This window comes from Acinonyx jubatus, chromosome B2 (assembly GCF_027475565.1).
Source record: "Acinonyx jubatus isolate Ajub_Pintada_27869175 chromosome B2, VMU_Ajub_asm_v1.0, whole genome shotgun sequence".
Classification (NCBI taxonomy): Eukaryota; Metazoa; Chordata; class Mammalia; order Carnivora; family Felidae; genus Acinonyx; species Acinonyx jubatus.
The window spans coordinates 46,038,614-46,065,072 of NC_069385.1; the positions used below are offsets into that span (position 1 = coordinate 46,038,614).

Consider the following 26,459-nt stretch of genomic DNA (forward strand, 5'->3'; position numbering starts at 1 on the left):
CTGAATTTCATTTTTTAAAAATAGAGATTTTCTGGAAAAATAAACAGTTTATAAACTATGCTGAAGCTTTTGTGCCTTGAATGTGATACCTTTGGAAATGTAAAACTGTTCATTCCTGAAGGGGGAACACTTTCCCTTACTGCTGCCTCTTGAAGATTCTATATTCTACTTCAAAAGAAAGGCCAACATGACCCAAAGCCCTTGACATATCAGTGAAGCAAAAGAGTGCTATCCCAGCGAGGACCTGTGTTTCTAATTCTATAATGTTTTTCCTAGCGTTGCTGCTAGCATACATCTCCAACAATGGAGTGTTAGAGTCCGATATGTTCTTCTTGGTGAAGAACTGTTTTGACTATCATCAAGCACCTGAAAACTGAATGTTTCCAGCCTTTGACACTGCCCTATACCTTACATGGTGTTTACAGGTGAAATAGGAACCATGTTGTTGGCACTCTGTGAGCTTAATGATTCCTAAGAACTCACATGAACTGAGCAAATGAGAGAGAAGCATGGCACTATTGATTATACTGATTACCTGTTTTGTGATTCCTCTTGCTACTTCCCAGACTTGCCAGACCCCTGACGACTTCGTGGCTGCCACTTCTCCAGGGCATGTCATAATTGGAGGTTTATTTGCCATTCATGAAAAAATGCTGTCCTCAGAAGACTATCCCAGACAACCAGAAATCCAGAAGTGTGTTGGGTGAGTAAAGCCTCAGAGAACACATTTAAATTTCAAGATTACACTATGAGATTAGGGCATGTAAACATTTACTTGTATTAACATTTAAATTATTTTAATAAAATTTACACTAATATATTTTTAAGTTACATATAGTCATGCGATCCTTCCTTAAAAGAGAAATATATCAGCACTATATGTATAGTCGACCTCCAAGTGCAGAGGCAATGAATGCTTTCCATTAATATATCTATTTGGATTTTGCCTTAAAAAAATCCCTGAAGGCACTTGAGAAAACCATCTGGAGACACTGTAGCCTGTCCACTGCAAGCATACAGAGCACATTTATATTTATATTATTATAAATAATGTTTATAAACATAAACATATTATAAATATATGTATGTTTATTATATATTAAAATTATATTATATTAGTATTATATTATATGATTATATAATATTAATATTATAATGTAATATAATTATATATTAACATTATATTATATAATTATATTATATTATAATATAAAATATATTAAAATTAATATATATTAATTTACATTACATTATTTCTATTATGTATTACTTATGTTTATATCATCTACAATACGCATTTTGTTTTAAACATAGATCTATTATTTATTTAGTTCTTTGTTTAAAATAGGCGACATTTAAAATCTCTCTACATCAGCATTTTTGTCAGTGCTGCATTCATTTCATTCTTGAAATAATCTAATTCTCTTATGATAAATTAGGATCCTACTTCAACTTAGTGTTCCTTCTTCTTTGATGAACACTTTCGGCTGAAAGCTTGGCTATAAAAAAGACATGTGTCACAGTGTACTAGGGAAAAGTAAAGCTGGGCAGAGGATGTTACAAATGGATTTTCTTTAAGGACAGCAGGATATTTGAATTCTAACTTCAGTCTGGGGACAAACTCATTTTGTAGACTTGGGCAAATCACTTAAATTCTTTGAGTCACAGTTTCCAATTTTCTCTTTTGTAAAATAAGTTCCTGGATAACTTCTAGGGTCATGGGCAGCATCAGCTTCTGTTGCTATGGCAATCTGATCCACATGCTTTTTTCCAACTCTGAAATCTTACTTCTATCTTGATGTTCTTGTATGTAAATTTAACCTCCTTTCCCACTCCCCCCCTCCTTTTTTCTTTCTTTATCAGAACATATTTACCAAGTGCTCTAAGAATGCTGTCAGATAAAATGTGGTCCCACATCACACTAAGATTCCTTCCTGGCATTCTCCCTAGAAGTTGGGCACTTTGAGCTACTGTTTTCTTAAATGTTGATTATCAGGAATACCAGTGAACACCTCAAAATAATTAATGAAGATTCTCAGAGCACTAAATCGGTACTCAAAAAATGACTGAAGACCTGCAATTATAGGCTAACAATTAAGGATAAAAAATACTAAAAAATCATTGATCTAGTAAGAAAATATATTCTGAAAAAAAAATTACTGAATCGAATATCTTTTCACCTTATTGACAATCCCTGAAAGAAACAGTATTCATTTAGCATCAAACAGCTCTATACATACATATTTTTTAAAATATTTATTTATTTATTTATTTTGAGGCGGGGAGGAGGGTTGTGGGGAGCAGAGAGAGAGGGAGACAGAGAATCCCAAGCAGGCTCCACACTGTCAGAGCAGAGACTGACAAGGGCTCGATCTCATGAATTGTGAGATCATGACCAGAGTTGAAATCAGTAGTTAGACGTTTAACCAACTGAGCCACCTAGGTGCCCCAAACAGCTATATATTAAGTGCCTACATTAATGAGGCCCTATTCTAGGTGTTGGGATACTGAAGTGAATACACCAAAGTTTAGACTTTCATGGAGCTACCATGTGGGGACCCTCCAATCTTATACATATTGTCATACAATTCATTATTTTACCTTTTCTCTCTTTTTTGCTTCTTTCTTCAAATTAAAAACTTAATGCTGATTTGCCACACTTTGCTTTTAGATAGTCTACAATGACAAATAGTATCATTCAAATACTTTATCGTAACATAGTGAATTAAAATAAAAGTTAAAAATATCAAAACCCTGAACAATAATATTGTCCTCTATGAATGGATAAAGAAGACATGGTATATAAGCATGTATATATACATATATGTGGAATATTTTTCATCTATAAAAAAGGAATAAAATCTTGCCATTTGCAACAGCATGGATGAGTCTAGGGACTATAATGCTAAGCGAAGTATATCAGTCAGAGAAAGACAAATACTGTAGGATTTCACTCATTTAAGAAACAAAACAAACAAGGGATGCCTGTGTGTCTCAGTCGGTTAAGCATTTGACTCTTGGTAATGGCTCAAGTCATGATCTTCTAGTGGTGAAATTGAGCCCCCTGTCCAGCTCCATGCTGAGAGTGGAGCCTGCTTGGGATTCTCTTTCTCCCTCGCTCTCTGCCCTTCCCCTGCTCATGTGAGAGCACATTCTCTCTCTCAAAATAAATAAATAAATTTTAAAAAAAGGAAACAAAACAAATGAACAAAAGAAAAATAGAGACAAACCAAAATATAGACTCAACTATAGAGAACAAACTAATCGCTATCAGAGGGAAGGTGGGTTGGGAGATAGTTGAATAAGTTGAAAGAATTAAGTGTACACTTATCTTTTTTTGAGAGAGAGAGAGACAGAGAGAGAGAAAGTGTGTGTAAGAGTAGGGGAGGGGCAGAGAGAGAGGGAGAGAGAGAATCCCAAGCAGGCTCCACACGGTCAGTGCAGAGTCCTACATGGGGATTGATCCCATGAACCATGAGATCATGACCTGAGATGAGATCAAGAGTTTGACTCTTAACAAACTGAGCCACCCAAGTGCCCCAAGAGCACATTTATTTTGATGAGCTGACTAATGTATAGAATTGTTGAATCACTACATTGTACACCTGAAACTAATATAACACTGTATGTTAACTATACCGGAATTAAAATAAAATAATAATACTGTCCTTTAATTATTAAAAAATTGAATCTTTATATTAGATGCTGTTTGTAACCTTTTGTATACAGTGGTGGATGACATAAACTTAACAACAAAGCAGTAATCAAGCAACTCAATCCTCTGAAGTAATCGCAAATCAAGAAGTCAACTGGGAAAACCTACTGTAAGAGTAAATAGCTATATTTCAGAACTTAAATAGTGCATTTATCTAGGAGAAAGCTACTGAGCTTATACAGTCTATTTTATATATAATTCTGAAGGTCTTATTAAATTGGTTTCCAATCACAAAAGATTATATTTAAAAAAGACAGTGGGCTAGTGAGTCTAAGGAGCAGATACTTGGACGGTGATAAAATGGTGACATCTAACTACAAAAAGGAGCAAAAATCAGACATATCTCCATACTGCAGAATACTAAACTGAGTATTCAAATGATCCCCAAATTAATCAGAAACAAGTTAAATTCTATTCCACAGACTCCATTTGAGAAACTATATACCATTTAGAAAAGTTTCCATCAAGAACTCTTTTAAAATAAAATTTAGGCTCTTTAAGAATTGAGTCTCACTGATCCAGAAATTGTCTATTATAAGGCAGAGATGTGAATCAAATGAGTTACCATCATGTCTAGAGAAGAATTCTATTCTGATTGCTTTAAAAAATTTGTTTCTCAACAGGTTTGAAATATCAATTTTTCTTCAAACTCTTGCCATGATTCACAGCATTGAGATGATCAATAATTCAACACTATTATCTGGAATCAAACTGGGGTATGAAATCTATGACACTTGTACAGAAGTCACAGTGGCAATGGCAGCTGCTCTGAGGTTTCTTTCTAAGTTCAACAGCTCCAGAGAAATCATGGAGTTTAAATGTGACTATTCCAGCTACATGCCAAGGGTTAAGGCTGTCATAGGTGCTGGCTACTCAGAAATAACCATGGCTGTCTCCAGGATGTTGAATTTACAGCTTATGCCACAGGTGGGTTTTGTTTTATCCTTGGTTGGTTTTGATCATATTCCTTATTATGAGGGGATCAGGGTAACCCAGGAAACTAGCTGGGGAGTTGCTCTTACTTTAACCTTCTCTTTCTTCAGTTAAAGAAAGGTATGTGCCCTATTATGGATAGTATAGTGGGTAGAGCACTAAGGGACTATAGTCGCCCCTCCACCTGCCAAGTGTAGTTTCTGATAGTTTTCAGTGAGATTAGGATAAGACGGAAATCTCTGAGGGCCTCAGCTGCCTTGTTTCTGAAATAACACCAGTTGGGTGCTATGAGGAGACTGAGAAGTAAAGGGACATGGAGGTCAGGGAAGACTTCCTGAAAGTTGAATGAGAAAAGACAGCCAAGGGAAGACAAGGAGGGCAGGACAATATCTATGCTGGGAAAACAGTAAGTCCAAAGTTGAAATGTCCAAAGAATAACAAAAGATCAGTATAGCTAGATCAGTTGTATAGAAAGGAGTACAGTAAGAAGTGCATTTGCAGAGATAAGCAAGGGCTGGTCATTCAGCATCTTGTAAGCTGTAGTAGGATTTGCATTTTCTTCTGAGTATGGTGGGAAGCTTTTAGCAGAGACTATGGAACTATATATCTCCTTGTAATGCAAGCCAATAAATAATCAAGAAGTAAGCAAAAAGCCCTCTGAAAGCCCTTCACCAAGGTCCTGCATATTACTCAGAGTCAAGCAAGTCGCCTTGGCTTTCACTCTCAATACATTGCTCTGTAACTCATTAGGTCACTGCTTTCTAGGCTCAAGGAAGATTAGAAGCCAACAGTTAGAAAGCAAAAATAATTACAATCAGATTATCAGGAAATGGCCATCTGATAGAAGTGAACAGATAGAAAAATATAAATCATATATTAAATGTGCATAAGAATTTAAAATATATAACTTTCTGGAGTTAGAGTAAATAAGATCTTGTATCCATGAAAGACTCTGAGAGTTCCATTATATAGCCTAGTAAAGTTGATAAAAAAAATTTATATCCATAATGAAAAAAAACCCAGAATTATTCTCCTAAATATCTCAGAGATAAGGCTTTGGCTCAAATTGTCTAGACTATGTATAATGCTATGAGAAAAGTACATTATTTTTAACAATGATTATTTCATATAAAAAGTTAATTTCCATGACAGACAACACAAAAGGAAACGGGGCTCTGCAGGGGACACTGATTTTACAGAAACCCAGGTCTCAAAATACAGATGAGCACAGCAATGCCAGGTACAAAATGGAGGCCAGCATAGCAATGTCAGGAAACTAAAGTTTAGTTACTGTCCACTGTGTGCTAATAACCATTTCAATTTTCTCCTTTAATCTTCACAAGAATCCTATCATTTCACACGTAAAGAAATATTAACTAACTTCCCCAAATTTATTGAAGTCAGAATTCTGACAGTTTGTCTGACTCTAAAGCCTACTGACTTTCCACCATACCAGGTGGCTGCTATAAGTAATAGAAAAAAAAAAAAGACTCAGCAAGTGACACAGTGCATTTGCAGCTGTGGCAGGTAGTAATTCTCCCTAGAATAAAATCACCAGAACTGTAAATCAAGCAAAACTCTGTCCACATTAGGTAGGTATCTCAAAATGCTATTTGTTTGAGTAGATCAGAGGTCAGAAAACTATAGCATGTAGATCAAATGTGGCTCTTGAGCTATCAAGAAGGGTGTTTACATTTTTTTGAAAGGTTGTAACAAAAAAAGATATGACAGAGACCATATGTGATCAACGAAGCTTAAAATACTTTACACCTGGTCCTTTGCAGAAAAAAGTGTGCTGACCCCTAGACTAGATGATCATTTGGCTGGTTGACTTATCTGACCTAGAATAAAAATCACCAAAGTTGTCAATTAGACAAAATGTTGAACATACCGGGTGTCCTAAAAATGCATTCTGTTTATTTGACTAGCTGCATTTTTCCTATATTTATCTCTAAGTATTTAAATAATATCCACTATTGGCCTTGGCCTGAGATATAAGATAGATATAGATGGATATAGAAGTGTAGATGGAAGCATAAGATAGAGCCTGAACTATACAGAGAGCTTGTACTATACACAATAGAAATGACTGAAGAGCGATGACTCTAAAGAGTTGGCACACAATTACTAAATGTCATGATTTACACTGTCTCTAAAGCAGAGAAGTTCATTGAAGGGGAAGAATATAAAAGACCAGAGAATTTAGGAAAAGATTACAGAAATTCACAGAAATGAGAGGGGAACACCCAGTATGAACAGCCACCTGGAGTTCATCAGCACCATAACTAAAAGATTCTGTCAATTTCCAGGTGAGTTATGAATCAACTGCAGAAATCCTAAGTGACAAAATTCGCTTTCCTTCATTTTTACGGACTGTGCCCAGTGACTTCTATCAAACTAAAGCAATGGCCCACCTGATTGAGAAGTCTGGATGGAACTGGATTGGCATCATAGCCACAGATGATGACTATGGACGAATGGCCCTCAACACTTTTGCAGTTCAGACCACAGCAAATAATGTGTGCATAGCTTTCAAAGAAGTTCTCCCAGCCTTCCTCTCAGATAATACCATCGAAGTCAGGATCAATGAGACACTTGAGAAAATCATAGCAGAAGCCCAGGTTAATGTCATTGTGGTATTCCTGAGGCAATTCCATGTTTTCAATCTCTTCAGTAAAGCTCTAGAAAGGAATATAAATAAGACATGGATTGCCAGTGATAACTGGTCAACGGCCACCAAGATTACAACCATTCCTAATGTTAAAAGGATTGGCAAAGTTGTAGGGTTTACCTTTAGAAGAGGGAATATGTCTTCCTTCCATTCCTTTCTTCAAAATCTGCATATATTTTCCAGTGATAATAACAAAGTCTTAAATGAATATGCCACACTCTTGTCTGCTTGTGCGTATGTCAAGGACAGTGATTTGAGTCAGTGCATTTCCAACCATTCTCAGGGGACTTTGGCCTACAAGGTTAACAAGGATATAGAAAGGAACTTCTCCCTGAGAAATGATTTCCTGTGGGATTATACTGAGCCAGGCCTTGTTCACAGTATCCAGCTTGCAGTACTCGCTCTTGGTTATGCCATTCGGGATCTCTGCCAAGCTCGCGACTGTCAGAACCCCAACGCCTTTCAACCATGGGAGGTACTAACTCATACATTCAAGAAAATTCCCCTACCATCCTTCCTTTCCTTGCTTTAATTTTCAAGTATTTATATTAACTGTCTTAATCGTATTCCTTTTGAAGGTAGATACATTAAGTGTTCAAATAACATGCATTTCTCTCATTAGCTCTTTGTTCTTGAGGATAATAGAGTTGTTATTTTACCTTCACTACTCTGACCCACTAAAGTAGTGCTCTTTTATTTTCCAAGAAGATCCAGTTGGTAGTATTATTTTTTGTGAGTATATGGATTTGTATCTGATCTTGTAGTTTTTCAGTGCTTCATATGAATTATCTCTTTTAGTGCTCTTGACAAACACAAGACCAGGCATGTTTAACGGTCATTTTTATTATCACTAAATATTATCAGTTGAAAAACTAAAGCTAGAAACACTAGAAATATTACTCTTGTCTGGATCTTCTGCCTCCATGCCCTCTGTTTTCCATGGGATTTTGTTGGTTTATAGTTGGTTTTTGTTGGTTTAAAGCCTCCAGTTATGACTTTTACTTAGAACAGCCTCCTTAGGACTCCAGTCTTTTCAAATGAACATTGTTAGATAAATCATAACAATTCTTATGATATCTCCGGTTGAAATGAACCACTAATTGTCGGTAAAAGACATCTTTTCATTTCTTCTCTTTGATTAGTTTGTAGAAACTCAAATTAAAGCTTAATGTGGCTCTTTTTAGTAAAAATTTTCCATTGTGTTTTTTAAATGCCGATAAACAAGGCATTTGAAAGCAAATTGTTGCCTTATATGATGATAAATTTTACTCATTAAAAACAGATTTCTCAATACTGTGTACTCAAAGCCAAACTTGTCTGTTTTGATGCAGAATCATGTCCCAAAAATATATTTATTATAAATGTGTAAGGGAAAAGAAGGTGAAAGGAAGTAAGACTCAAGTGTTACCATATACGGGAGTATGCAGGGCAGACTATTTCTACTTTTGTCATTTTTACTTTAAACAGTCCCAAACACAAGCACCAAGGTCTAAGGTCATCCGCTTACATTTGGGTGGATCATGTGATGGTATAGGGTGTTTTAAATTTCTCATTTTAAAACCAGTTTTGATCTTGTAAATGCAAGGCAAAAAAAAACTAATAAGGAGGTAAGACTAGAGATTAGGATTTTTTAAATTAAAACTATAGTTATATGTATATAACTATATATATATATTTTAGATAGTATATATATCTATATATATATATGCCTATATATATATATGCCTAGATATATATAGTATATATATCTATATATATATGCCTAGCTATTTTAAGATGTCTGTTTGAAAGTATACTCTTTGTAATAGAAAACTTAAATCAGGGATTGATAAAAACTACAAATGAAGTGGTCCACAATAATGAAACCACTACATGAAATTTTAAGAATGAGAGGTTGAGAAAGAGTCATAGAAATTAGACAATCCTAGAGGCAGGATAAAGGGGAGGAGACATAAAGAGCCTCTAAGGAAGGATAGATAAAAATAGCAAGGACTATTTATCCACTAAAGATCTGGGAAAGTATTTTAAATCAGGAATGAATCTCAAACATTCTGAGGAAAAGACTTGGGAAAGTATAATCTAAGCAGAGTCTTCTAAAATGTTTTGTTTAAACAGTAGGAGCCTGGGGTTATTCTTTATTCCCTCTGGGAGCCTGGTTACCTAGAAACAAACAGGAAATAGACTGGAAAGGAAGAACATGTGAGTGACTTGCTCTTTTGATCACAACGTGAGTGAACCACATCTGTGCCAGATTCAGTAGGACAAACAATGCAAATAATTTTTATGAAGAAATCTCCATAGACTTCAAATTTAAAAGATCAGCAGTATCTAGGGTCACTAATCGATGATACATTCCTAAAGATTATTTTGTCCCCTGGTAAGATTCACTAATATCTAAATATTACTTTCTAGATAATTTTATATTCAAATAACTTTAAAGGAGTTTTTCCCAATATTTGGGGACAGTTCTTACTTTGGCTCCACATTTGGTGACACCTATGAGAAGTATTCAGGAAAAGCACAGTCAGGATTGTTTTACTTCAATACAGTTTTGATGTTTCTCAGATGTGCATGAGGATACCACCTCCTTGTTGTAAACAGTGATTTAGGGTTTTTGTTTGTTTGTTTTCCTTTACTTATGATGATATAGAAAGTAGTAAGTGATGCATGTGAGATGACAGACTTATAGTCAAACTTCCCATGTGTACATATATTTAGCAAACATTTATTGGATGTCTCAATGCTCTAGTTCAATGTTGAGTGTTGAAAGTATTAGGGAAAACAAGACAATTCTCTTCCTGAAGGAGTCATCTGTCCACTGGTGTGTACAATCAACCAATTAAGGAGTTGATTACAATGCAGAATGATGCATTACTATGTTTCATAGAGACACAAAATGGCAGCGAAGCACTTAACTGAGGCAACCAATCCAGTATTAGCAATTCAGAAAACATTCTCCAAAGACCATACGTCTCTGGAGAATATGATGGATGGGTAGGAGTTAGGACACAAATACTCCAGCAAGATCTGAGAAGGGAGGGTAAGTATGGCATCTTCAGGGGTAAGTAGATAGTGTCACAGAATTGGAGTTTCTTGTGGAAACTACAGGTAAATGAAAGTAGAGGAAGGATCCAACATCAGGGTCTAATGAATCAGAGCATCTCAAATTTTGATTTGCAGTTGAATGGCCTGGGAATCTCATATCATGTATCTGCTAATTCTGTGTACTTCTAACAGTCTCTCAGGTGATGTTGATACTGCTAGTCCAGGGACCATCGTTTCAATAGAAAGGCTGCAAACTGTGTTTAAAGGTTTGGACTTGATAGAGCAAAGCGAGCCAATTAAATCTATTTTGAGACAGGACAGTGTTCTGATCTGCTTTTCACTGCAGAAGTAGCATTTCATTTCCACTGTGGTGTGCACTGCTCAGAGGATACAAGCCTAGAGGCAGAAGGATCAATTTGGTAATCCAGTCACAAAATAAGGATGGCTTCTACTCCAGGTATAAGTACTACAAGCACTGTGTGTGACAGTGAGGATGGAGATGCATACATGGTTGTGTAAGAGGAAGAATGAAGAGCATCTGTAGATAGACTGGGTGTAAAAGATGCAAAGAGAAGCAAAGATGCTGCAAGTGATTCCACATTTGGACATTTGATGACTTTGTTGAGAAGGAAACATAAAAATGTAGAGGTTTGGTGGGGAGGAGAAGTATTAAAGATTCTGTTTTGGAAATGTTGAATTCGAAGAACTTATGAGACATTCAGGTGTAGCAACGGAAGAAATGTGTGCTGAGAAGAGAGTGATTCTGAAGTGATAAGGAAAATAATAACTAACAATTTTTGAGGGCGACTATACCAGGCATTGACATATATGATCTCTAACCTCTATAATATTCTGGTAGGTCCACAGGTTTGTGTTTCTTACACTCCATCTTTTTAAAAAAAATTTTTTTTAACGTTTATTCATTTTTGAGACAGAGAGAGACAGAGCATGAATGGGGGAAGGTCAGAGAGAGAGGGAGACACAGAATCTGAAACAGGCTCCAGGCTCTGACCTGTCAGCACAGAGCCCGACGCGGGGCTCAAACTCACGGACCGCGAGATCATGACCTGAGCCGAAGTCAGACGCCCAACCGACTGAGCCACCCAGGCGCCCCTCTTACACTCCATCTTAAAGAAGTGGCAAGAGGAAATGTTACCAGTGATGGAGACTTGTGGCAGTTTAGAGACGGACGGGGCCTCCACAATGAGGGTCTGGCCCACGGTCCCCCACACAGTTAGCAGTGAGACTATCCCAGCCTTAGCCCAGGGTGCTTTCTGCTACAGTACAGAAAATTTCACAGAAGAAAAAGACATGGGTTGGGCACCAGACAGGGATGCAAGGCTGCTTCCTCTGCTCTCTCTAATTCACCCACAAGCACAGCTTTCTTAGGAAGACGTGGACATTGCAGCAGTCAGGGAAATGGAAAACAGCATTACCAACAACAGCTTAGTTGGTGTGGCCCCCTGGCTTTGTGTTCTCAAAAGCAGGTCATTGCCATACACAGGGTGAGTTATATAATCATGGAAACGCAACTCTTACTGTTTTAATGGTGTCAATTTATAGCGACTTTCAGAGTCTCCATGGAAAATAAATAAATAAGTGCTGGAAAAAGCCTTTAAGAGCTTAGTAACCAGAGCACTAATGTTCAAAATTTACCTTAATCCAGAGCAAACGTTGTGTTTTAATTAACAGGTAACGAATGCACTGTTTTGTTTGCCTCCACCCTCTCTCCTGTGAGAACAAGCATAGTTATGTTGGCTTAGGTACTTCATACACCGTTATCGCTATTTACAGAATGTATATGTGCCAGAAAACCTAATTAAGTGCAGGGAAAAACAAGTAGAAATTATAGTTCAAACTCAAAAGAGGAAAAGGATATGCTTCCTAAAGAACCGAGTTACTGGGGTTTATGTGTGTATTGCTTAAGGAGGGAACAGAAAAAAAAATCAACACACAGGTGGAGGTGGAAACACTGACAGTGGGTCCTTACTTCCTCTTTTATTTTTGTTCCCTTCATATTTTTTCTTCCAGGCAATTGCTAGAAAAAGCTTTTGTTGGTTAATTCCACCATGTTAAATCTGATATCCTGCTTCTTTAAGTCTATTTATTTTGAGACACAGAGAGAGTGGAGGAGGGGCAGAGAGGAAGAGACAGAATCCCAAGCAGGCTCTGCACTGTCAGCTCAGAGCCCAGTACTGGGCTGGAACTCACGAACTGTGAGATCATGACCTGAGCCGAAACCAAGAGGCAGATGCTTAGTTGACTGAGCCACCCAGGTGCCCCTGATATCCTGTTTCTTTAAAGTAATACTAACTATTTTACATTCATTAAGAGAACTAAGAAATCTGTGGAAACATATAATAAAATTAATACATATACTCATATATTTTACTAACGTGACATTTGGTCACTGACCTGCCTATCGTGACTAATACATTTACCTTAAAATATAGCTTGATTTTCTTATAGTCTATTGACCAAAACAAAAATTGAAGGAAAGAAACATTCATAAAAGACGAACTGATAAGGAATAGAAGAATAATTCTATTCGAATAGAATAATTTCTGCCTCGTTCCAGATTTTGCACTCAACAAGAACCACATAACATCATAGACTTAGATGAGTAGGCCCAGTGTGTCCAGAAAGGGTATTTACTTAGCCGTGATTATATATCAAGTTAATGGCGGAGCAGTGTTTTTCTCTCTCCCAGAACAGCGATCTTCCTCTGCAGCACAATCTCAATACAGCTGCCTCATTTGTCAGTAAAACATTTCCTGTCCTAGCTGTTTTACATACAAGTTCTCATGTACGAACTCGGTAACAGGACAAGTAATTTTTCATTGCATTTCTTTCCTCTGAAATAAAAAAAAATCATTTTGTGAATTACATTGGAAAGGTCACTTTATACTCAATCACTGAAACAGATTTGAAAACCACTGAAGATAATAATATCTGTACCTCCAACCAAATGAGTAACAAAGGATGTATTTAGAAGGCAGGTACTGGCAGTACCTTATACCCCGAGCTAAACCTCTCTGGTGGGAGATGTCCTGAGAACAGGGTGCTGTTGTCACTGGACTGTCCCATGTTTGTATGTCTGTCCCCTTAGCCTTCATTTTGCGGATGGTGAGCATAACACCTACTGGTTTGGATTACCCACTCAGGCTTGGCCAAGGATCCAACTGTGACTAGAAGGAAAGAATGAATTTTCCTGCCTCCGGTAGCTCCAGATGACACATCGATAACTGCTTTTGAGTCAGATGGAAAATACAATATGGAGGACTTGAATTAAAATATTGTTAGGTGCAATGGAAAGACCTGAAAGTCAAAATGTGTGTCCTCAGATTAAGTCCACTCACCCCTTTGCTGATGGTGCTCACCTAAGAAAGGAGGAAGATGATCTCTGTTCACTTGTTTCATTGAGTTGTTATGGAGAAGAAGGATATCACACTTCTGAGTATTATCAAGTAATATATGAACATCAGGTGACATAATTAATAGACTCAAAATATTTTTATTTATTTGCACAATGTCCTTATTAGCTAACTAATAGTGTTAACAGATATTAATATACCCTTTACTAATCTTAATCTGTCCCCAATACTGGGATAAACTCCTTATATGCTTAATTACATATAATCCTTACAATAACCCTATAAGCTAGGTTTCATTTACTTCATTTTACAGATGGGGAACCTGGACCTAGAGAGAAATTTAAGTGTCAAGACCACATCACTAATGAGATATAGAACCTGTATTAGAGCCCAGGCAACTGCCCCAGAGGACCTATCCTGAAATTGTGCAACGTGAAAAAATGAAGATCCTCATATTCCAATTTTATAAGCTAGAGAAGCTACTCTCCATAAACATTAACTTGCTTTCTCAGATTCACAGAACAAGACTTTGGCAGAAATAAGGCTAGAATTGTCAAATTGTTGCCAGATAGTTAAGAACCTTCTCAACTAGTTACCATACTCACTGATCCAGAATGTCCTTTTTCTACTTTTAAGTGATATTCCATATAAGGCAGTGTTATAATTGGGATATAATGGATGCATATTTCTATTCATGTTTGTTTCTATTTTCTATTTTATAGTTACTTGATGCACTAAAAAATGTGACATTCACTGATGAAGGGAATTCATTTCATTTTGATGCTCATGGGGATATGAATACTGGATATGATGTTGTGCTCTGGAAGGAGATTGATGGTCACCTGACTATCACCAAGATAGCACAATATGATCTGAAGAATGATGTCTTCGTCATCACAGACCAAGAAACAAAAAATGAGTTCAGAAATCTTAAGGTAATTTTGCAGTAGGCTGCTTATAGCATTCAAATCAAATTAGTACCTCAATTGCAAAAGTCCTTGACCCCACCAGGACCTCCAGTGATCCTACTGCCTGTTTACTGTCCCCATCTTCCCTCCTTAAAAGCTATGGTCAACTTGTGTGTCACCCCTTGTACATGCTCTCTTTATCATACTCATTTGACTAGAGCATAATCCTGGTTAAACTCAACTCTTTGCCTAATCAGTAGAGCCCCCGTGTAGCTGAACTTGAACTTGGCAAAACAAAAACAAAGCCAAAAGCACCTTGTTGACTGTTCTCACTTCAAAGTCATGATCTCTAACTTCCAGTGGGCCCTTAGCACTGTTGGGCAATCAGACTATTACCTTACTTAGTCCATTAACTCACCTACCTTCCTAGATAGCTATTTCATAATTTTTATTCCCTTTTCTGATCCAACACATCTTCCCCATCTTCACTTTTAGGTGACTTTTCTTCCTATGTCACTAACAAAAGTGAAACACTCAGAAGAGAACAGCAGTGTTCCCCTGCCACCACATCTGTCTTCCATCCAGCACTATGGATGGGCTGTCTGCTCCTGGCCAAGGTCAGCTCCTCCCTTGATCTCTGGATCCCAACTCTTTACCACTTACTCTGTGATACTGCTCTGGCAATTCTCCACTCTCTCCCACATCCTCAAGTATTTTCTCTTCTCCATTATCTACATAGTGATATAAATATGCTGTTATTCCTTCCATGTTCCAAAAAAAGAACAAAACTCCATTGATCCTCCACTTCTCCTTCTATGTACTGCCCATTCCTCTATTTCTCTTGACACCAAAACTCCTTGAGAAATTTAGATACATTCACTGGCCCCAATTTCTCTCTTCCCATAATTCTTTTGAACTCTTTCCAATCCATCAAAATTCTTTCTACCTAGTTCACCAATGTTAACAAATCCAAAAATCATCTCACTAATTATTAGTAATTAATTATTCTCCTCTCTGTAAAATGCTCTTTATTGTTCCCACAACACCACAGTCCCTTGATTTTCTTCCTCTGTCTCTGGCCACTATTTCTTAGTCTCCTTTGCTGGCTCCTTATCATTCCAGCTGCCTATAAATATTGGCTTATCCAGAGCTCAGAACTACTCCTTTCCTGGGTCTACACTTTGCCTTAGTGATCTCATCCAGGCTCATGATTTAAATAATGTCATTCATTAATAGAGAAGGCAGATGACTCCCAGCTTTTTATCTTCTGAAGTTCAATCCTAATAAATATACAACTGTGCAACTGACATCTCTACCTTGGAGTCTAATAGTCATCTTGACTGATTACCTCCAAAACTGAGCTCCCAAACCTACCCTCATCTCAATAAATGGCAATTTCTTTTTAGTTGTTCGTGGAAAAACCTGGTGGAATCCTTGTCATGCTTCATATCCAATCTAAGTTTCACTTTCAAAATGGGCCTAGAATCTTACCACCTTTTGTTCTCTACTCCACTGCTACTACTCCAGTCCAAGCTACAATCACCTGTCACCCAGAATAAGACAGTAGTCTTCTAACTGCTCTCTGTTTCCACTCTTACTCACTGTGGTCTATTCTTAAAGCAGCAGACAGAGTAATCCTATAAACTATAATACTCTACTCAAAACACTCCCATACATCCTGTTTCTTTTAGGGTAAAAGCCAATATCTTTAAAAACCTTACATGACCTGCCACTAGGACCTACCTGACCTCATCTCCTACTACCTTCCCCTCCCCCTTGCCTCTTCTTCCAACCCCACAAGATTTCTTGTTCTTCCATATGTACCTTCCTTTCTCCTAGCTCAAGTCCAAAACATCAGATAATCCCAAATCTTTTGCTATCCCAAAGTTATTAATACCAGACTTTAGAATGTCTTTGCTGTATCTTATGATAAGGGAAGAGAATATTTCTCCTTTACCCCCAGTGATGTCCTGCCTACTGATAACCCAGATCAGGAATAACTGTGTTGAGAAGAAGAAAACCACCATTGTGGACTCAGGGGTACTGAATCTTGGCTACTTTTTCTTTCCCAGCCAGATCATTTTCATCTCCCAGAGAAAAGACCAGTTAGCTTAGTCATTGGATTGTGTTCCTGGCTCAGGAACAGCTATTAAGAGAATCTAGAGAAAGCTTCATTTACCCATTCTGCTTTGGTATCTCGAAAGGTAAGACAGTAACAGATTTACTTCACAAGTTATGCATGAGAAAGGGACTGTGAATGGGGAAAAAAAGCATAGCTGAAGTACAAAGAATTATTAGTTAAATTGGAAACTGAGCGCTCCGTAAAATTAGGATGCTACATATGATTTACATTGTGACATGCCTAATTATAGGCATGCCTAAAATATTATTTATATATCTAGGGTTACCTTTTTCACTAATACTTTAATAGCTTTAAGTTCAAAATTTCCACTCTTTTGTTTTTAAGCTTAGACTGGACAAAGTCCTTGGACAGCATGATTAATAACCTTCCTCTAAAGAATATAAAAGTGTCCATTAAGTTACTATTTTTCATATATAGTTGAACTCTTTATACAACACATGACTGGAAATTTCCAGGCCATGATTTCCTTCTTTAGTTCCATCACTACACATTTGTTCCTCTGCTAGGGACTTTCTGAAAGAGCTAATTTCCCTTATTTGCTTTCAGAAGTTATTAAGGTGACAAAAGTACTTCTTCCTAAGGCAGCTTCACTACCTGAAGTATCTTCTGCTTTTTAAACTTGTTCACATGCCTCCAGATGACAAAACAATTCTATTGTGCTTTTTAAAAACAAGAGAGGGAGAGACCAAAATACTAGTTAGTAAATGTATCTTTAAATCAATCAAGGTTAGTTAGGAAAATAAATCTTTTAAAAATATACTTGAAATTTCTTTCACTTTGCAGCAAATTCAGTCTAAATGCTCCAAGGAGTGCAGTCCTGGGCAAATGAAGAAAACTACAAGAAGTCAACATATCTGCTGCTATGAATGTGTGAACTGTCCTGAAAATCACTACAGTAACCAGACAGGTAATTATAGTCACTACACCATGTACAGTGAATCACCAGAAGCATTTCTTCTAGGCTGACTATTTTTTTTACATGAATCCTATTTTGGCTTACATTTTCATTTAAAAAAAAAAAGCATCTCATGCTCTTGCTAGATTAAATTCCAGTAAAATTTCATTTTATCTTGGAATTTGCTCTATTATATCAGCAGATGCACAACCAATACCTAATAGAGACATAAAAGTAACTTCACTTCCAAGGGAAGATGTCATCTGTTCAACTAGACTTCCTCTCTTGCATCTTTCAAAACAACGTGATTTCTCCACCAATTTTTGTCTGTTTATCCCCCACATGGACATGCCGGTCTTGTAACTGGGGCACAATAACTATAATTAAATAAGTGTTGAATTAGCTAAACTGAGCATGATAAAAACCCAGGGGTGTGCATACCCTGGAGATCTCATTATTCCTACCAAAAGGCAGCAAACAGTAAAGCCTAAAAAAAAAAAAGCCTTCTGTGAGACAAGGGGATAAACTATTAACAAAGATGAGCTGCTACTAACTGATTATTTGCCTAACCTGTCTTTAACAATTTCACAAGATCAGTGCAAAATATACAAAGTAAAGAACAAGGTCAGCAGCCTCAGGGTCTTAAAAGGAGCAATCAGCAGTTTCCCTGGAGTCAAATTTTGACTTCAAAATCCATACTTTAAAAGCATCGTATTCCCTTGTTTATTGTCGCATCCCTACTCATCTATAAAAGTTGTGAACCTGAGAACTGGAGCAGCTCTCAGATGCTTACTCTTTTTTCTCACTGACTCCAAGGGGAGAAGTATCGCAATATAAACGTTCCAATAGTCTTGTTCTGTGGCTATCTCACAAAAATGCTGCTTCTCCTAACCTGAGATGGGCTCTGCTGTGCACACAGTTAGGTAATTGTGGGGGAGAGAGATTTTCCAGGCAATGTCTACCAACTGTCTGCAGAGTGGGATAAATAAAAATGCTGGAAGAGTGTGTCGCATTTATTTCCCATAAAGACACACAAGAATTTTCAAAATACAATTTGGGCTGTCTTTTGATAACCAAGGCAAGAATAAGTGTAGAAGACTGCTTTTCCTTTGGAGGAAAAGCAAAGATTTAGGGTGATATGAAAAGACATCATCTCCTGTCTTTCTCTCTGTCTCCAGCACACAGCTCTCGTACGTAGACAAGGCTATTAAACGTTCGCCAAACAAGCGAAGAAAATGGCACACAGTAGCAGTGGCAGTTAGGGGAGGACAGAGAAGAACCGCTTTTGTAGGGAAACAGGGTTTGGAAAGAGGAAGAGGCTGGAGAGGTAATGAAGTTCATAAACAGAAACACAACGTGACTTAGAGGTTAACGAAGAAGGGAATGCAGGCCCTATATAAAAATGAATGGGCACTGTGGAGTGTTCTCAGATGGATGCCCAGGGAGCGCCCTTTGGCAATACGGGGGACCCCACCTTTAAGGGGTGAAAATGGAGAGCAAATGCAATCACACTCCCAGGGACTCCACTCTGATATCAACTCTTCCTTCTCTGCCATCAGAATAAGCCAAAATCAGTTTTAAGCTTATCACTGCACATGTGAGTTTACTGACATGTTTACTGACAAGTTTACTGACGTCCTAGAGAAAAAAAATAAACTTTAATTTTTCATCAATTGAAGTGGTTACAATCCTGTGTTATCTCACTTTTAGAGAGCTTTTAGGGTGACCCAGCCATATTTTCTCTGCTTTTAAAAGAACTGCAGCCTTATTTATAATAGCAGTTCTTACTACATTTAGTGTCTACTATGTGTAACACTCCACACAAAGAAGTTTACATTTATTCTGGGCATCGAATGCAGCACCCCAGTGAGGCAGAGCCTTTTTTTTTTTTTTTTTTTTTTTTGCTTTTTTAAAGATTTGAAAATAGACTCAGAAAGTTCAATTCACTTAGTCAAGATTAAGGGAATTAAAAGTGATAGAGAAAGGGACTTGAGATACATTTGATTCCAAAGCCCTTCTTTTTTTTAAGTTTATTTATTTATTTTTGAGAGGGCGAGGGGCAGAGGGAGAGAGAATCCCAAGCAGGCTGTGTGCTGTCAGCTCAGAGACTGATGCGGGGCTTGATCTCATGAACCCTGAGATCATTATCTGAGCTGAAACCAAAGTTGGATGCTTAACCAACTGAGCCACCCAGGCGCCCATATTTCAAAGCCCTTCTTAACAGAGTCCCTGAACTGCCACCTATAATAGCAAGTTCATAAGAGGCTGGCATCTATCTTGAGTATATGGATTCCCTTAAGACTCACAGCCCACCTGGGTTTTTTGCTTTCTCTTCTCCTCTTTTTCTTCCCTCACCCTCACACTTTCTCTCAACTTCTTTTGGGTTCTTTTGGGTTCTGTCAACCAATGTGACAATTATCTATATCCCTTAGTAATAGTCCGCACTATTACTAAGAAGGAGTCTCATTTGTAGCATCATTGTGGACAATCAATCACCTGGCTTAAATGTTTGCAATGTATCTGAATCTCTGTCTTTTAGATATGGATCACTGCCTTTTATGTAACAACGAAACTCAGTGGGCCCCTGTAAGGAGCACAGCATGCTTTGAAAAGGAAGTGGAGTATCTCAGTTGGAATGACTCCTTGGCCATACTGCTCCTGGCCCTCTCCCTACTAGGAATCATGTTTGTTCTGGCCATTGGCATAATATTTACAAGAAACCTGAACACACCTGTTGTGAAATCGTCCGGGGGATTGCTGGTCTGCTATGTGATCCTTCTCTGTCATTTCCTCAACTTTGCCAGCACGGGCTTTTTCATTGGAGAACCACAAGACTTCACGTGTAAAACCAGGCAGACATTTTTTGGTGTGAGCTTCACTCTCTGCATCTCCTGCATTTTGGTGAAGTCCCTGAAAATTCTGCTAGCCTTCAGCTTCGACCCCAAGTTGCAGAACTTCCTGAAGTGCCTCTATAAACCCATCCCCATCATCTTCACTTGCACAGGTATCCAGGTTGCCATTTGCACAATCTGGCTAATCTTTGCAGCACCTGCTGTGGAAGAGAATGTCTCCTTGCCCAGAGTCATTATCCTGGAATGTGAGGAGGGATCCATCCTTGCATTTGGCATCATGCTGGGCTATATTGCCATCCTGGCCTTCATTTGCTTCATATTTGCCTTCAAAGGCAGGAAACTACCCGAGAATTACAATGAAGCCAAATTCATAACATTTGGCATGCTCATTTATTTCATAGCTTGGATCACATTCGTCCCCGTCTATGCTACCACATTTGGTAAATATTTACCAGCTGTGGAGATTATCGTTATTTTAATATCGAACTATGGGATCCTGTGTTGCACATTCTTCCCCAAATGCTATGTTATTCTTTATAAGCAGGAGACTAACACAAAATCTGCCTTTCTCAAGATGATTTACAGTTACTCTTCCCACAGCGCAAGCAGCCTTGCCATGAGTCACGTTTCCCTGGACTCCTCTAGCAGCAACATCACAGCGACCAATCCCAGCTCCGGTGGCAGGCCTGCAGCCTGGCAGGAAAGCAGGGATATCCGGGCACAGGCATCTGCACACACACGCAGAGAAAACGCTGCAAGTATGTCTAAAACTTGGCCTCGGAAAAGAATTTCAAGTATTTGAAGGAGTCCTTAAGAAATGGCATGTTCTGGAATAAAATGTCTCCAGGGTCTCTGTGTTTAAAATGTGCATTTGTTTCCCAACAAATATATTCTATGTGTTTCTTCACTGCCACCGTGTTCACCAATTTTTGGTTGAACACTCCCTCTGTCCAACCACTTCTTTAACAAAGAAAATAGTACCCTCAGCCTGGAAATGCCTTCATTCCTTATCACCTCCATCTGTCTCCATCTTTATCTCCTTCTTCTTAGACACATAGTTAAAGGTCTCTTTCCTATTTGAAATTAGCCCATCATATATCATGCTCATTGTGTCCTCTATCTCCTTTTCTCAGACCTTTTCATATGGGTCCTCCTTCTGCCCTAAGCATCTTTAGCTTCCCACCTCCAGGGCTCAGTTCAGTTGAACAAGCATTTGAGCAGTTACCATGAGCCAGGTGACATGCTAAATACAAAAGCACAAGGAGGATCAAAGCATCATTTCTGACCTCAAGGAGTTCAAAATCCAGGAAGACAGTCACATACAGATATCATCATTTGAGTGTGGGGATTTCTATGATTGTCTTGTGCAGATGGCACTGTGACAGGATAGTGAAGGGAGTACTTAGCCACCCTGGGGGATGATGAGAGAGCTTCAAAGAAAGCTAAATGTGGGATATGATGTTTAGGGGGAGTCTTGAAAGATGAGTGAGAGCTAATCAAAGAAAGTCAGAAAGCTGTTCTAGAAAAAGGGGGAAAGCAAGGAGCAGCAGCAGCAAGTGTGTCAAGAAGGTGTGCCAGGGGGAGTACAGTCATTTGGTATTACTAGAGAGGAGTCTTCTTTTGGATGTAGAGATTACATCATGAATGAATACCATAGACTGGAGTTATTTTTTTAAGTTTATTTATTTATTTTTAAAGAGAGAGAGAGAGAGAGAGAGAGAAGAAGAGGGACAGAGAAAGAGAAGAGAGACAGAATCTGAAGCAGGCTCCACACTGCCCGTGTGGAGCCCAATGAGGGGCTTGATGTCATGAACCACGAGTTCACGACCTGAACCGAAATCAAGAGTCAGATGCTTAACCGACTGAGCCACCCAGGCACCTGTGGAGTTCTTTTATAAGGAACTTAGGTCTTTATTTTGTGGTAAGAAAGTCATAAAAGCATCTGGCAGAAAGATGACAGGTTCAAAGTCCCATTTTAGGAAGATCACTTTAATATAGGGTAGAGGATGGAGTCTAATTGGGATAGGATTATGATCTACACCAGGGAATAAAGAATATGAATATGTATTCTGCTATATAAGAAGTGGTAATTTACCTGAAATAGTTGGTGAGAGATGAAGTATAAGCTTCTAGTTTGGTTTATTGAAGGAAATGTGCAGTGCAGGAAAAAGACTGGTTTAGAGTAATTTCAAGATATATCAAGCATTCATATGGATCTAAGACTCTGAGCTCAGGGGATAGGTCAGGGCGGGTGATGAGGATTTGAATGCCATGTTCACAATGCTGCCCATCCTTGTAAAACAGATAAACATACAAAATAGCATTGTCTCCAATCTTGACATTCTCTTTAACTACAGCCCTATTTCTCCATCCTCTTCACAACTGAATGTTAAGGAATAGTGTCCTTACTGACTTTTGACCCACTGAACCTACTGATATCTGGCTTCTAGTTTCACCACTCTGCCAAAATAGTTCAGAGAAAGTTGCCTGTGAATTTTTATCTGTCAGATTCAATGGTCATTTTTAAGCTTTCACCTCCCTTGAATCTGATAGGCATTTGTGGTATAATTCCTCCTCCTTGAAATTCTCCTTCTTCATACCCTACATGATTTTCTAAAGCTTTCAATTATTCAACACTCTTCAATCTGATGCAAAGGCTCTTTGGGTTCTATTCTGGCATCATGACCATGTGTCTTCCTCCATGTGGCTCTTGAATGTGGGTATTCACCAGAGTTCCACCCTCAGTCTAAATCATACTCCCTCACTACAATATCATCCATCTTCGTATATTAACTTTGCCCTAGATAACTCCCCAAACCACATCTCTGGTCCAGGTCACTCTAACCAGCCCACCTACTGTCCCTTGTATTTTGACTTATCAAGGACAATCCATCATTTCCTTCTCCTGGCTCCTCCTCCTTTTTTCCATTTCTCAGCATGTCGTACCACATGTGGACTCACTGGAACCCTGAGGTTCATCCTATTCATCTTCGACTCTACCATCTGCTTCACCCTTCTACACCTTTAATTCATTACCTGTTATCTTCTAACTCCTGAATTTTTTCAGAACTTTGCCAAGATCTCTATTCCTGTTATTATTTTCTTAATCTAGGCCCCTTACCATCTCTTTCATAGATGGTTACAATAGCCTCCTAATTTGACCCTGGTCTCTCATTTTATTTCAAACGTAGAGAAGGTCTCCCTAAGCCCTCCGCTCACTTCCACTTGATGTATTTCTAGAATAAAAACCTCTTTATGTTACTTGGTTGTCTTAAAACCTGCAGTAAGTCAAAACTCCTTATCCTGACGCCCAGGCTCTCCAAGTCCAGTATCAACTGCTGTCCCTTCCTACCTTGTATGTTACCCTTGAGAAATGGCCACCTTCTGGTGATTGTACACACACCATGCTGCTCCATGCCTCAGAATCTGCCTCTCCTCTTGGCCTTGGTGTCCTTTCTGCCCTGTCCTCCTGGAACACTCTAGCTAATCCACCAGACACAATTCTAGCATCTCTCCTCCTACCAGGCCTTATTTTCTGCCTCCGTCACTGCACCTGTTACATTCTATTGCATTTACTTGTTTTTATTTTAATTTACACAACTAACATTTACCAAGGGCCTACCATGTAACAGGCATGATTCTATGCATGGGGAATATACAATGATAAAATCCAGACATGTTGTCTCCTCTCGAGGAGTTTATATTCTGGTGTTTTCGCCATTTTACAGTGAGCAATCAGTTCTTTCGGAGCAATGCTCTCAGCTGTCCTTTCCTCTCTACTACCATGGCTATCATCATCACAGTTTAGGCCCTCATGACTCCACACCTCTGTTGCTGAAACAGTCCAAACTAGTTTCTACCCCAAGATTCCTCTTCTAATATATAGAATACATCATCACAGATCAATCTTTTTCAAGTTAGTTCCAAAGTTATTCTCCTATTCAGAAAAATTTAATAATCTCCTATCATTTTCAGAGTTAAGTTAAATTCCCCTACCTTCCTAAGAAGGATCTTCCACAGTCTTACCCCAACATGGATTGAATGTTAAACACACACACACACACACACACACACACACACGACATTAATCCTAGTTTACTGCTTATCCTAAATGTATTCATATATAACATTGTGAAAACGACTCATAAAATTGTTAAGGGTAAAAAATATCCTGATGTACATGAAAGTGTTAAGAAAAGAGTATTCTGTTTGTGATTTCACTGACTCATTGCTCTGTTGATATGAAAACAGTTTTGACATGACAGCAAAGCTATAGGAGAGCTTCCAGATTCTTGAGTGTGATCACACAAAACAGAAATCTCAGCACTGTTGTGCCAATACAACAATGAAAGGAATATTGTTTCATAAGAGTTGTGACTTTTATTACAGTTACATAACTTTCAACAATTATCCCAGAATTTTTAAAAAATGCTATTTAACATAAGAAATTAAGTTCTGAACTTCTTGATGCCCAAACTATATCTTTGTCATCATGTAAAACAAACAACTAAGAAAATGACTATTGTACTTTTCATTTCTCTGTTAACTTTTGAGGCTCATAGATTCAACTGGTATAAGTTAAGTTTGCTTACTTCTTTTGGAATCAAGTGTTTCTTTTTTATTATAAAGGTGATATCTAAATATTATTTAAAAATAAGAAAATAAAATTAAGCAAAAAGAACACTCACAAAAAAGAACTTATAACTCTATGACCAACCAACAACTCACCATGATGTAAGTAGTCAACATTTTACAGGTTGTTTTATTTTTAATTTTTGTGTGTGATTTGTAGCTAAATACTCTGTATTTTTTATTTTAGAAGTATAGTTTAATTCTAAATAAATCATGCATACATACATGGAATATATGTGTATATTAAAAAAGAGAGTGATTAAATATATACATACACTTGTGATTTTATATATATTCATGCATGTGTGTACACATATATTCCAATTAAATGTATTTTCTATTTTTAAATTTTTTTTAATGTTTATTTATTATTTTGAGAGAGAGAGAAAGAGTGTGAGCAGACAAGGGGCAGAGAGAGGGAGACACAGAATCCGAAGCAGGCTCCAGTCTCTGAGCTGTCAGCACAGGGCCTGACATGGGGCTCAAACTCACAGATTGCAAGATCATGACCTGAGCCAAAATCGACGCTTAACCGACTGAACCATCTAAGCGCCCCTAATATATTTTCTATTTTTATGTACAGGTTGTTTTAATCAAGTCCAAATCATTATTCAGACAGAAACTTTCCCATTGATCAAGACAAACTGATCTGGGGGTGGGGGAACATTTAGAGTTCAAGCGACAAACTCGCCTATATAGTTATCCTCTTACTCTGCTCACAGAGACACACATAGTAAAATATCTTATTGCTAAAATTCAGGGATGAGGGAAGAGTACACATTACACCATAGCCTTTACTGGCAGGATGAAATCTGAAGCTGGTTAGCCCAGGCTCTGAAGATCTCAAGAGCAAGGTACAAGTGTAATTATGATCTGTGCATTCTGCATTTTATACAAGGCCACCCCAAAATTAGTATTCGATATGTATTGCATAAGTAACTTTAATGTTCTCATAAATGTCTTTAATATCTTGATCAGCATAGCAACTCAATGATATTTTTTTCCAATCTTCCCCTCTGATACTAGAATCGCGAGCTGCCTTTCAGCCAAACCTTTACATAGGCCCTTACCGCCATTATCAGCAACGTAAGACTTCCAAAAAGTTAAAGTAGAAAAGTTAATTGCAGAATCCTCAAAACTTGGGTTAAAAGAAGGTGAAGTATAGACATATGAACAACTGAACATGGAAGTGGTAAGTGGAACTTACTAAAAAGACAGGAGTATGCCCTCCTGCTGCTCCTTTCCTCTTTTTGCTGACTCCTATGCAGAAGTGGAGCAGCCATCTTGGACC

The 26,459-nt window shown here is 37.9% G+C and overlaps 1 protein-coding gene across 1 annotated transcript; it reads left to right on the forward strand.

The window, feature by feature from the left end:
* Positions 1 to 466: 466 nt before the first annotated feature.
* Positions 467 to 25,455, forward strand: GPRC6A (G protein-coupled receptor class C group 6 member A). The gene is made up of 6 exons (XM_015064695.3): positions 467 to 703; positions 4,339 to 4,642; positions 6,958 to 7,794; positions 14,461 to 14,673; positions 17,573 to 17,696; positions 20,224 to 25,455. The coding sequence occupies exons 1-6, from the start codon at positions 510 to 512 to the stop codon at positions 21,336 to 21,338; spliced, it is 2,787 nt and encodes a 928-aa protein (XP_014920181.3). The 5' UTR covers positions 467 to 509; the 3' UTR covers positions 21,339 to 25,455.
* Positions 25,456 to 26,459: the final 1,004 nt, after the last annotated feature.